Source organism: Pagrus major, chromosome 4, assembly GCF_040436345.1.
Source record: "Pagrus major chromosome 4, Pma_NU_1.0".
NCBI classification, from domain to species: Eukaryota; Metazoa; Chordata; class Actinopteri; order Spariformes; family Sparidae; genus Pagrus; species Pagrus major.
In genome coordinates this window covers 32,695,011-32,709,066 of record NC_133218.1, presented here as the reverse complement: position 1 = coordinate 32,709,066, position 14,056 = coordinate 32,695,011, and the positions used below count along the sequence as shown (strand labels likewise).

The 14,056-nt window shown below is 40.7% G+C and overlaps 1 protein-coding gene across 2 annotated transcripts; it reads left to right on the top strand.

Annotated features, from left to right (window-relative positions):
• Positions 1-378: 378 nt before the first annotated feature.
• Positions 379-13,730, top strand: LOC140994518 (ubiquitin-conjugating enzyme E2 Q2-like). Of its 2 annotated transcripts, XM_073464182.1 has the most exons (14): positions 719-806; positions 908-1,091; positions 1,484-1,588; positions 3,203-3,325; positions 3,673-3,726; positions 4,129-4,269; positions 4,928-5,012; positions 5,655-5,715; positions 5,809-5,899; positions 5,995-6,053; positions 6,207-6,255; positions 6,379-6,474; positions 8,895-8,961; positions 10,432-12,001. In XM_073464182.1, the coding sequence occupies exons 2-14, from the start codon at positions 933-935 to the stop codon at positions 10,461-10,463; spliced, it is 1,122 nt and encodes a 373-aa protein (XP_073320283.1). In that variant the 5' UTR covers positions 719-806; positions 908-932; the 3' UTR covers positions 10,464-12,001. The 2 variants fall into 2 exon arrangements, with proteins under 2 accessions (XP_073320282.1, XP_073320283.1); XM_073464181.1 differs by having other exon boundaries at positions 379-1,091; positions 10,432-13,730.
• Positions 13,731-14,056: the final 326 nt, after the last annotated feature.

Below are 14,056 nucleotides of genomic sequence, written 5' to 3'. Positions count from 1 at the left end.
AAAGATTACTGAACACTAATGCTGAGTCATGAATCCAATTTTGAGTGACCAGTGCGTCAAAAATCATATAAATAATAAACCATTTCAGCCATCTTTGTGGCACCAAAGCAGAATATTTCAGTGGAAAGGGGCCAATCCTTATACAAGTTAACTCTGTAGTGGCCTGTATGTGTTGTGTGAAGCAGGAAATAGATTCTCTTATTTTTTTTATTTATTTTTTTTAATAAAATGAAATAAAAGCTTTTGTCCTGCATAATGTTATTGGACTAAATAATAATAATAATAAAAAAATACTGCTGTAAACTTTGCTTTATTTTCTCGCCTGAGATAAATTGAGTACGCGCTGAATGCTGGGATTCTGCGGGAACGGAGAGATTGCAGTACGCCATCTTTAAACCCCACAAGAGGCCAGCTACAGTTGTACACCGGGATGAAAAACACTGTCCCTTCCGCGGGATTTAAGTTCAGATCGCGGGGCTGGTATGATTGTTCTCCGGTGAAATAACCCTCTAGAGACCCGTCCGATGGGACTGTGAGGAGACGGTCACGGGACACCGCGCAGAGCCTTAAACTGTTGTAATCGTAGGCAGACAACAACAATAGACGGAAAGACAACAACAACGGACTAGCTCGCTAACTCGCTAAGCTAGCATCTTTTGCCAAAGCGCTGCGCTGTTTTCAAATGCTAACCGAAGCTAGCTAACGTTAGCTACTAAGTACATCAGCAAATCTGTCCGGTTGCGCTGGAATTTGACCGGACGCTGTTTATAGCTGGTACTCGGTGCCCAGCCACATCTACCGGGGCGGTCCGTCACCTCTTCGCTACTCCTTCATCCAATTCTGTACTGAATTCGTGTTGTGGCTTTAGCTAGCTAAAAGCTAAGTCCCGACTTCTCCCCCTCCCCAGCGGCCCAGCCGGAGATGCGTGGAAGATGTCGGTGTCGGGGCTGAAGGCCGAACTGAAGTTTTTGGAGTCCATTTTTGATCCAAACCACGAACGCTTCAGGATCATTGACTGGAAGCCTGACGAGCTGAGCTGCCAGTTTAATGTGACTGGAGAAAAGCTGTTAATAATCCACTGTAACATAACGGTAAGGGGGACAGAAACACAAGTGCCGGGGATTTATAACACTTCCCTTGTTGGTCGTTAGCGAGCTAAAGTTAGCTGGGTTAACCTGCTAGCCAGGTAGCAGGCTACCTCCACAACTGTACAATCTGACGCTATGCGGGACAGGTTTTGCGTAGTTTCATAAGCCAGTGTCAGTGGGAGCTTAACGGGCTTGGTGGGGGTTTGTTGTTCCGGCGATCCAACATTAAAACTGCGCTGATAAGCTACCCTAGCTGTAGGCTAACGCTGCACTCTGAATGCTAATGTTGTCAACCCAGATTTTACATCATTCGTTCACTCCTGTTTAACCCTGCCACACGCATGTAAATGGGTCAGATGTGTCGATGTGACTGTCTCGTTTTCTGTCATCTTCAGGAATCTTATCCATCTACGCCGCCGATATGGTTTGTGGACTCTGATGACCCGAGCTTGACGCAAGTTTTGGAGAGGTTGGAAGATGTGAGAAAAGGCAGCACCCTGGTGGGTATCCTAACTGGCTTGTTTCACTGTGTCACTGAGGAGATCTTGATGATTTTTATATACTGCTGTCGACGTATTATTTACTGTGATGGTTAGCCTTAGAAACCTCTGTCATCGAAGACGCTGCCCTCAACATACACACCAGGTTTTGTGGTGGTGTGAGTGCTCACGACAACACGGACATTATCTTGTGATGCAGCAATCAAGTCAGCAAAAATGACTAAGGAGATCATTTTACTGCCCCGGTTATGTTAAAACAGAGATGGGCTGCAGCAGTGAGGCTTTCATAATGTGTTTGAGACTTTATTTGACTTGAGTAAATTGCTTGGCTAAACAAGTATTGACCAGGGCGCCTCTCAGCAGGAGCTTTTTCTTTGCATTATTGTGACATAATGCCGTCCTGCTGTGTTGAGCCTCATCAGCTGCAGACAGATAATTTCCCTTCACTTTGGACTGTGATTTATTTTGCCAGCTGCTTATTTAGATGTGTTAGGCACTATATTCAGTCAGAATTTGATTTTTATAATGGCACTATAGACAATATTTCATTAAATGTTTGTTTTTTAGACTCTCTTTTGCATCGTTCTTGTAGGATTTGCGCTATGTTGAACTAGTGTTTTGCCACTTTAGTGTTAAATGAGCTTTAAGTGTCTTATCAGACTTCAAGCGTAAACAAGCAGCTTGTATGTGCTGCATAAAAGTGTGTGACTTTGCATGCCGGGAGTCGGATGAATGTTTATAACTGGCACGTACAGACACGCAGGTTTCCGGCAGACCAAGCGGTCGTGTCATTAACTTATTGGGACGACCTTTGGGGGCAAAAAGTCCGTGACTGGCAGATTCTTATGTAAAAGTATGTGCAGTGTGACACCCTGAGCTTAGTTAGCCTACTTATTCATGCAGCTCTGTTTGTAGGACACACAAAAAAATAGCTTTTTATAGAAGTGCTGTCAGCTTTTTTGGACAGAAGACTTTTTTTTTGTTGTTTGCAGTTTGCACCATGACTTCGTCTACATTCAGTTAAAGAATACAACATTGTTGATTGTTGATGAACTCCTGTGGATAGATAAGATCTGTCTATTTTCTTGCTGTTGTGCAGATGTTTATGCAGTACCCTATATCTGAACTGCACCAAATTTGAGGATGCATAACACACTAGCTGATAGCATCTTAATGACTATGTCGCCTAACTCCTTTTGTATGAGTGCACGCAATGTCAGTGCTTCTCTTTTTACTTGCAGTGCTTCTTAAATACGTGTTTTATGTTTAAATCTGCACTTTGAAGTCATATGTGAATAACTGGCCATAACTTTATTCATAAATTTTACATTATTCACAGTTGTGGTTTGAATGCCTTTCAACACAGTGCTTGGTGAATGTCATTATTCCTTGTCTTTTGTTGTATACAATCATGAATTGCTACTTCTGCATTCAGATACGTGTATTAAATCACATTTAAACCGACTGGCATTTTATTTACACTACAATCTGCGATTGTTAATGTTTGCGATGCTGTTTCTGCCACGTGGCATCGCTGTGTAGCTGCGTTTGCAGTATTAAATGGTCGATCTAACTCTGTATCCTCCTTCTTTATTTGTGGTTTGTTTTTCCTAGCTTTTGCAGCAGTTGAAGAAACTCATTTGTGATCTTTGTCGGCTGTATAACCTTCCCCAACATCCAGATGTGGAGATGCTGGACCAGCCCCTCCCTGCAGGCCCTGTGGGACAAGACCGAAAGGCAAGGCTGTCTAGTTAGCTCCTGTCGGATACCTCCCCAGGGCATGGAATGGTGCCGCCTGCATTTAACCTGTATTTGATTACTTTTAAGGAATCGTATTTAAATTTGTATATCTAATATCCCCTTCAAAACTACTTATTCTCAATAATGAAATAGCAGCTAACAGAGGGCCTTGGTGATTTGTGTGAAATTGTTCTCTAAGCTGATCAATAGGCTCTTCCTGTGGTCATGGTCAGTAAAAGGTGTTGGAATCTTATGTAAAATAAAAAGAGCTTAGCGAGTAAACCTTCCTTCAGACCACTTTATGCATCTTGACTTAATGCCTTGTTTGTGGTGTGTGTGTGTAGCATGGGACAGAGGAGGTCACATCTGAAGAAGAGGAGGAGGAGGAGATGGGAGAGGTAAGTTATCATCTTTGACCTAAACAGCTTATGTGATGCTCTGTGGAGGTTGTGCTAGATGTTCTGTAATAAAACTCTTGTGTATTTTCCTCGCATCTTAGTCACACATCAGGAATGTTTGGGCTGTTTTTTGCATTCTTGTATGACGCAGAATGTGTTTTGGGAAAGCATAAAATGTTATTAAGATGCCAATTACTCACGCGATTATTGTCTTTAGAGTTTGAGGTGATTAAGATCAACTCACCCTGGATATTGACTGTGTCAATGTTTTTCTTTGTTACACTGTTATTGTCGTCAACAAGGACATTTCATCACATCTTTTCACCTGACTGTATTTAATCCTTGAGCTGTTTTTTTATGTTGCATTTACTGTTGCTTAAAATCTCAAATCTGAACCAACAGGACATAGAGGATCTGGACCACTATGAAATGAAAGAGGAGGAGCCTGTGGACGGGAAAAAATCAGAGGATGACGGTATCGAGAAGGAAAATCTGGCTATCCTGGAGAAGATCCGAAAGAACCAGAGGCAGGACCACTTAAATGTAAGTCTTGATTCAGTGAAGTACAGGTCTTTTTGAGGAGCTTATGATTGATAACATATTTTATCTGGGACCTAACTTTACACCTTTGTAGTTGATGTTAAAGTCTACATTTTAGTGTATATATTATTTATGTTTGCCCATAGTTTGCCCTTGTTAGGCAGTGATGGGACATTTAATACATACAATATGTCTGACAGTATGGACTATGACCCTTTTTTGTCAGCTTGCCCCTCTGTCGAACCTATACATCTTTAGATATATAAAGATATGTTTAGAAATACATCTTCAGGTTTGTCTTGGCGTCTGTCGCTCTTGGCAGCATAAACTTATACAAAGATGTGTTTTTCTTCAGTGACGGGCTCTCAACTTGCTCATCATCCTGTTCAGTGGCTCAGCTCTGAGGCTGTCTCCGTATCTAAAATGTGTCAAAAATACAATAACTTCCTAACTATGGAATCAATTTAGCATGTTTTCATGCATTTCTTTTACTATTTTTTCTTTTTTGTTTTACTGATATAAATCCTGATGTGTAGTAGAAATAAAGCTTTCTCTTTGATGTCGGCCCACCTTAAGTACAGATGACAGGTTTACCTTCACAGGGAATTGCAAAGCACTGTGTTCTTGGTCTTGATTGTTACAGTTGTTTTGTGTCTTGCAGGGAGCTGTGTCTGGTTCAGTGCAAGCCTCTGACCGTCTGATGAAGGAGCTTAGAGAGATCTATAGGTCTCAGAGTTACAAGACAGGTACGCACACTGCTCAAAAGGCCGGCTCTGATGCAGAGCGGAGCAAACGCATGCAAATAACTCTTTTCTAAAACTAGCACACAAACTCCCACACACAGTAATCAACAATTCTATCCTCTTGATGCGATGGACAACATTTGGTGAACATCAAGCCATACTGCTTTACATGATCAGAGATAAATATGTAAGAGGAAGTTATGTTATGCAGAATTCAAAAGGTACTTGGCTCTTTGTGACTTTTGCTTATGAGGTCAGCTCCACCCTCAGCTGGGTGTGGTGGCAGAACTGTAGGTTACTACACTCGTTGCTGTTATTTGCACGTGTGCATTGCATGCTTTAGTAATGGCTATAGGCACACTGACACACTTTCCACAGCAGCTTAACAAAGAAAAATGATACTCTTGGAAAATGGCACACAAATGGGTGTACAAATCCCTCAGCTTTTGAGCAAGGCTTTAAATAATTGCCACTCAATTATCTTGCACTATGAGGGTGGAGGCACCAGTTGAAATACATTTTTATGTTTTACTTTACTGCATCCACCATTTAGTTGCAGAATAAAAAAAAGAGATTGGGTACTTACATTGAGAGACATCTCTGAGGACTAACATTTAATCTTTTTTTCCCTTTTTTTTCTGGCAGGCATCTACTCAGTCGAGCTTGTCAACGACAGCCTGTATGAATGGCACGTCAAACTAAGGACGTAAGTTACTTGGGGATCTTGTGTCGAGCATTACTTTCTTTTTCTCTGTGTTAGCATAAACACAGACTGATTGCATCGTTTAATGACCAACAGGGTGGATCCAGATAGCCCCTTGCACAGTGATTTACAAGTCCTAAAGGAAAAGGAAGGAATGGATTACATTTTACTAAACTTCTCATATAAAGTGAGTAAAATTGACTCTGCGTTGATGAAAATGAGACACCATTTAGGAGTCTTTGAAGCTGGTCAATTAACCTTTTTTGCCGGTCATCTCTACAGGATAATTTCCCCTTTGATCCACCGTTTGTCCGGGTGGTTTCGCCTGTGCTTTCTGGAGGGTGAGTTTATTTAGCTGATACACTTTTCACACTGTATTCCATCCATCCCTATTGACCATTTTCAAGTGTCCTTTTCTTTAGGAAGACAGCTTCTTTGTGTTGTTGTGATACCTCTTTCTCTGATCATTTGTTTTTCCCTGTCCTTGTGTTCAGTTACGTTCTTGGAGGAGGTGCCCTGTGCATGGAACTTCTCACCAAACAGGTTTGTCAAAGGCACATTTTTTTAAAACCTTAAATTAAAGCAATACAGCGCTGTATAATTTGAATTGTATTCATATCTGTTTTTAAAACATACTCTCGGTGACACTGGGTTTCCTGATTGCAGGGCTGGAGCAGTGCCTATTCCATTGAGTCTGTCATCATGCAGATCAATGCCACTTTAGTCAAAGGAAAAGCCAGAGTGCAGTTTGGAGCCAATAAAGTAAGTGAGGAAGCACTAGAGGTTTCATTTCAAGTCAGGAAATGTCCTGTGATAATGCTGAGCTCACACTATGAGTGATGTCGACCACAGTGACAGTGCTTTGACACGGACACCTGGTTCTCTGGCTCTTAATGTGTTTGGGGAGAATCTGGCTGTGTAGTTGGAGTAGGGTGGGAGGTGCAGTGTGTCACCACTGGGACGGCCACTGTAGAGGCTTTGTCTTTTTATGCTGCAGTTTGCATTTGGTTTCACTTGTACTTGTGTTTTTGTTTTTTGTAATGACACCTAATCTGACTGCAGGCTTCTCTCTGAGTTTGATGTGTGAAGTAATGAGGAAACATACATTTATGTTTAGTCCCTCTCAGAAGCGTAGTCTCATAGATGCAAATCCCATTTCTCAGTGTTACTAGCTTCCCCCCTCAATCCATTAAATGCATGGTGAGCATTACATGCAGCCATGATTAAAATGTATTTACATGTTAAATTCTGTATTGTTTCCATGGAAGAGGTATTTTTATCAGCTGACTACAGAGTCCCTCTGACAGCTGCTACTAAAATCCTTTTTTTTATATAAACTTTGGGAACCATGGATAAATGGATCATAGCTTTTTCAAGGCTTTTTATCAAAAGTTGAACCCCTCACAGTTTTCACCTCGATGCCTAACAGAAGTTTGACATCTGTGTGGCGCTGGAGGGGATAATACTTGTTTAGGGAATTTTTAAGCTCAGGGAGTTTTTCTGAATTGCACACGTACCACTTAAAGATCAACACAGTGACCTGGGTTAAACCTGCTTGTTTGCTGTCAGTTTGAATAAGTCAACACATGTTAGACAACCTGCTGTCAGGTCCTGTCTCACCAGGGTTAAGCATCCATTTAAGTATGAAAAGGTAGACATGTAGCTTATTTAAAAATCGTTCATAAAATATAGATTTATACCACTTTTATACCTGTTAGTGTGTAGACGCCGTTTTAAAAAAAAAAACATTAGTAAACCCACTAATAATCTGCATAGTCTCTCTTGTATATCCTGTTTGTCATCATGAACGTGCCAAACAAAACAATGAACAGTAGAAAGCAGTAGATCGTATATCTCATCAGAACACATCCAGAAGATGTTAAACTTGTTTTGAAAAAGTCTCTATCAGTAATATCATGAATTAGACACATTGGTTTTTCAGGAGCCGATAACTGAAATCACAGAGGAGTGAGACATCTTGATTTTTTTTTACTGATATTGTTGAGAGTTGCAGATGCATAGTTCCAATCAGGCAGCTGACGAGGCTCAGACCACACAGAAGCCACAAACAACAGTCACTTTTTTATCTTTCACTTCTTTCAAACTCGGCGCCATCGATGTGTTCCAGCGACTACTGCAGGGTTAATTGAGTAAATCCTGATAATTTACATTCATATTGAACACAAAAGCCAGATGTTGGCAAGTGTAAGTGGGTTTCTTTTGCCAGTTCGAAAGGGGTATTACACAGTGTAAATCCAAAGGATTAACGTTTAACTAAGAGCCATATTACCATGGTAACGAACCATTGACAAACCATTGACCTAAAAAGAGGAAAATATATTTCATTACGTGTGGTTTGCTAACAATTTGGTGGAGTGGCCAGTAAGGTAGGAAAGTTTGCAGAAACCATAGTAACATCTTGGTACATGCTTTATACCAGTGCGGGCATGCAAGTCATTTTTGTTGCCTAAGGAAACTATCTACTCTGAGCCTGACTGACGAGTTGGCAGAAGTACTGAGCTCTGACACATTACAAAACCACAGCAGCCCAACTATGCTGCAGTTACGACTTTATTTTATTGGATATTAAACACTCCTAGTAACATGTCCTTGTTACTGTTGAATTCTCCCAGAGTAATTTTTTTTTTCTTGCTGGAGTGAAGGTAGCTGAGCTGTTTTAGCGGTCATGCTAATTAGTTTGAAAACGGTCTTTAGTCACAAGTCATGGCAAATGAGTCCTACCTAACAGCTGAGACCTAGACAGCATTATGCAATGGATGAATTTTAATCTCTATGATCAAACTAATAGTCAGTCTTCAGACAAAGTCCATCTTTGTAAAAACTCACTCAGGTTTGAAACTCAAAGTGAACCTGTATCATATAGATTTGTACAAACTCTTGTGTAATTTGGTGGTTAAGCAGTCGTGTGGAGAACTAAAGGTCTGCTGTGAATGGTAATGACCAGGTGTGTGTGAAAGCAGTCTGCTACGAATGGTCAAACAAGGGCAGAATGTGTGTTCATTATCGTGCACCACACACTGGGTACTGTTCTTAAAATGAGAGATAGTCAGTCAGATAAGCTTTTCTTTCCTTATAGAAAACAGCTGTCAATGCTATTTCTTGTTCTGTACAGTCATCATAAACACTATAAGGTTGACTTCATTTTCATTCTTTTAATGCAGAACCAGTACAATCTCGCCAGAGCACAGCAGTCCTACAAATCCCTGGTTCAGATCCACGAAAAGAACGGTGAGTGTTTTTTTGTCTCTGGTTTCATACGGAGGGCATTACTGACCTTGTTTACTGAAACCAAATCCCTCCAATGCATCAAAGCTGAGCAAAATTAGTGCTTGTACTCTTGTGTATGGACCAAACATGGACAACATTTACATGCATGTAGTCTCCATTCTTACATTCGAACATTCAGTTCATATTTCATGTTTACCATTATTTACACTTGGGTCAATAAGAGCTTTTACCTTAACAGGAGGCCACTGTTCATTTTGGAGGTCTTATTGGAGCCTAGTGTTAAGCAAGTGTTTGTTACAGCATATGAATACTGAAGTGTATAAACGTCTGTTTATTCTCCTTGTTGTAGAGTAACGTTTGTGTACACGACTCTTGATAAACAGATTTGATTAAAAAAAACAAAAAAAAACAAAAGTAAACAAACTCGACTGTTCAGACCTTTTGCCTGAAGCTAAAAATCTGCTGGTTTCAGGAGAGTGTAACATGAGGAAGCAAGACAAATTATCAACCTAAACTATTCTGTGTATGTGTTTTTTAAACCTGACAGTAAATATCTGCTAATTTGAACTAAACTGTGTAATGGGAGAGAAGTTTAACAGCTGATATTATTTATTGCTGGTTTATATATATATTCATAGTAAATTATTTTATAGTAGCAAAGTCCTTTTTTAAAGCAAGGTTGCCACTCGGCATCCATCTTGGCAACGCCCGGAGGCAGTTATCTCGGGCTAACAAGACCAGGCCCCTATCTAAATGAAAGGGGAGAGTGCCAGAACTTCATTTCAATGGTCACTGGTACATAAAATATATGGACATGTATAGAATCACAAGTCAAATCTGATGAAAACCACTTAATTGAATGCGACTTTAATTATAGTTGATACTTATTTACAAGCATGGCTGAAAAATAAAATGATAGTCTCAGTCAAATCCAAAAATATGCAGCGACATAAAATGGACAACAGAAGCAGAAAGATCAGATTCAACATTCACATTTGAAAGTTTACTTTTATTTGAGGCACAGCACTGGTAAGTCAGTGGCTCAGAGTTGGTCATTAATGCAGGTTTTTGTTGTTGTCCTTGACCTCTGTGCAAACACCTCGCTGCATTTTAAAAACCAGAACTGCAGGTGAAAATATGTAAATTACTTTTACTCTGTCAGGCTACATTGAGCTATATTCCCTTTTGTAGCAAAATACAAAAGTCAAGAGCCAAAAGCCTGGCTGAGCTTTTTTTTTTTATTATTTTTTTTTTTTTTTTTTTACAATTCTGAATCATATGAGCCCTTGGGTCTTACCACTGAACACTTTACTGGTGCTTTGGTTCTTGCACATACTAGACCTGTTTCTAAGGTACAAGCCAGTGAGGCAGACAACAATGCACATGCAAAATCATCTAATGTAACCCTGGTATTGTGGTGACTATTGATTGTTTATGTCAGTCTTTCTAAGCGTGTTATTTTTTCTTTAGGCTGGTACACACCCCCAAAGGAGGACGGCTAAAACAGACTCTTGCCTTTCCTGCACTGGGACCACATGTCTTCGATTTTCTTTTTTTTCTCCTTCTTTTTATTCCCCTTGCGACCAATATTTTTTTTTTGTCCTGCAAACCATTTTGTTCTCTACATGAGAGTTTGAACTCCAAACCAAATTCCTCATCCAGCGACCACCCTGATACTAGCACATAACACAGACACACACGCCCCTACCTGAAACCTACATCCAAGCTCATCGGCTACTCGCAAGGGTGTCTTCTCTTCAGATATTTATCTCTCTGTACATCTGTTGTCTTTTACAAGCTCATTTTTTTTCATCGCGACATTCATCCCGTACTCCAGGAAAACGGTGGACTAAATATGGTGTAAAGTCACCCTTTGGTTTCGGCGTTGAGCATGCCAAGGTTACTTGCTGGCTGTGAGTTGAAAGGTGTGGCATGGCTTTTATCCAGCTGTCTGACGCTCCGGGCGCCGGACACTGCCTCTCTGGCCACAGACTGGATCTGAGAATGGCATGCGACGTGCCCTGATGTGATGCAGTGGTGGCTGGGAAGGACATTTAAATTGCTGGTGGTGGGAAGACCTGATGCCTCTTCTCTCCATGGACGGCCTCTGTAATATTGTGCTCATGTATTATCTTTGTAATGCCAAGATCCCTCCTCTGGAGTAACATGCTTCTGAGGCTCGCTTGCTTTCAAACCTCTTATCTTTTAAAGCTTGAAGCCCTGAGGTGGGGGAGGAAGATAAAGAGACTTTTGCAGCCTGGGGTGGGACAGCCCATAATGGAAGAACAGCATCCTGCTGGTGCTTCAAAGTTTGGAGACCACTGTCATCATCATCGCAACCAGCAACTGGACAACTCCCTGCAGGAGAGGTTTGGTGTGTGGCTAGGCTGGCAACACAAGAAACATGACCAGGCAAAGCAGGGGCGTGTTTGGATTTGATCACACTGTAATGTAGTTGATTTTAACTCCACGTGTAAACATGTAAATTTGTATTTCTGCAAAAGGATTTAATTGTTTATAATGTAACCTTGTCTGGGTCTTCGGCTGGGCAGAGACTGTATTACTATATACCCTTGACTATTAACAGCAGGGGCACTGCAAGACCCATTTAGAATAAGAAAAAGTTGCTTCATGGATACTCTTGCAGAAGGAAACAAAAGTACGCCATGTTCTTATGTAAGCTTAATGACTACTGCGGTTTTGTTGTTTGTTTTTATATTGATTTGTAATCCTCATGTTATTGGCGACATTGACCGTACCATTCCCCTTTATTTGATGGCACCTCTTAACTACAATGGCCGTAACAATAATGGCACAGACACAGCTGTTTTCTGGCATTCCAGAGGTTTGGCTTTTCATATCTAATCACTCAAACCGGATGAACCTCAGTAAGGCTATGCAGTGAAGACACAGTCTCGTGGAGTTTTGTTGTACTGAAGAAAAATTAGTCTTAACAGCTTAACCGTGTAGTCACCTGCTTAGTTCTTGTAGCTGGTTCACATCCTGAGCACTTTGCCAATCCTGCAGTCCTAACAGTCTGAGGAAGAAAACGAAAAAAAAAAAAGTGACCTTTACCTTCTGACTTTTCCTTGACCTCATGGCTGGGTGTAAAACTGCAGCCAGAGTTTCAAAATTCACAGCAATAGTCTCGACGATATACCTTCTGGCTTCACACCTGGGAAGATCGACTGGAGTCTGTTCCGTTTCCAGAATCTCTGTGTAGGTTTGATAAATATTTGTTCCCATTTGCCACAGGAAAGGACCCAGCTCTTCCCATTACCACCTCTCTGGTTACTATTCATAACCACTCTCAGCACTGCTGTACCCCTCAGCGTGCCGGGTCTTTGATGTAATGTGAATAATATGCAGAAAAACTGTGTGGAGCATTCCAATTAATGCAGTTACACGTTTGTTGTGGGTGTTCTATTGTGTGGTTACTTGCATTGTTTTAAGTATATTGTCCTGAAAAACCAGCATAGAAAGCTTAGTTATGCTAATTCATACAGTCATTCCTCATGTTTTTTGAGTTTTTAGAATTTTTCTCAGTGATATTAACCTCAGTCACACCAGTATCTTCAAAACAGGTAGAGATGGGTATAAAATTATACTTGTTCACATTCAGCACGCGTCTGGCATTTGTTTAGACTCGCAGGACGTGTACAACAAGTGTCGTCCTCCTTTCTTGTTTCACCACAAGCAAAATCTCATCGTGGGCTATGAATCATCGGCATGGTTGTAAGTTTGTGCTGCCATCGCTAACGTACTAATCACTTCACTCTGGTCACATCGCCCACCCCTGCATTCTCTGGAGAAGCAAACTCAGGAATACATACCGCACACTCGAATTTGCAAAGGATTGCTTCAGAATATCGTCACGAAAACCCAAGATTGAATGCGTCAGTCTATTTTTTGGGCCATTTAAAAATGATGTTTTACCAGGTTGGCATCTCAGCGTGTTTTGCCGTTGACTTGCGCACACATAGAATTTCAGAATGCTGTTGAGGTTGATTAAATAATTAATAGGCAAGTTTTTGGAATGATCGGATCCGTGGGATTCGCTCCCACCCTCACATTATCCTGCGCTTGATGAGGGGTTCAGAACATGTCTACCCTGTCTCTTTGATATTGCTGTATTTTGCATGTCAATATTATCAATGGGTGTTTTTTTTCCCCCCAAGCTACTGAAGGCAAAGAGTGGTTGGGAAGGGTGGTTTAAAAAGACTAGATGTATCCATTTTTCATGAATTGTTTATTTAACTTCCTACATCAGCGCACAGGATAATTTCTCCCTGTGTGCTGCTTATCGAACCAGGTCAGATAATATATGACACACGTGGACTTGCAAAGACATCCTACCTGCTTGGATTACCTTTTAAAAGATGCCAGGACTCCCAACAAAAGTAGCAGTTCAGATTGGTGTGCCATCAGAACAATTGTAAGCTCACAACTTGAACCTGACCTTTGGAATAACGGTGTACCCAAGTCTGTTGTGCACTGAATAACAGCTTCTCTTACACCAAACTCACGTCGTCTGACTAACAAAAAAACCTTCTCTGCTTTGGTGAGCGAAATTTTGGGTCTGAGGTCTGAATTAGCCTGATTCTGGGTTCTTTACCTTGCTTCATTAACTGCAGTGGCCGGGTTATAAAGTTATGCACTGTTAGCATGCTTTGGTTTGGTTTCATTTTTTTCCATTGCAAGGGTGATTTTGACCATGTAAAATAATTTGTAAACTTGCATCAAGTTTATGAATAAAGAATTTTATGAAATATCTCCTCATTCTGTTCTAGTGAACGATGTTCATCAGTAGCAAATACAAAACTGTGTTTCCTGAATGAGTGATCTTTCCAAAATCTCTCTGGTATTGAATTAAAATGTATCACTCCTAAATATTAGCAGTTAAAGTATTGATTAGCAAGCTGATTTTGAGCTTTTGGGTCAAATGCACATCATACATACTTTACTGTAATTTTGGCAGATGCTTTTGTCCAAAGTAACTTTCATTTGTTCCAGGAGGTGCCTGGGATTGAACCACCAACCTACTATTAATGTACATATCCTGGCACAGATCCTGGCCTCTCCAGGAAATGTATTT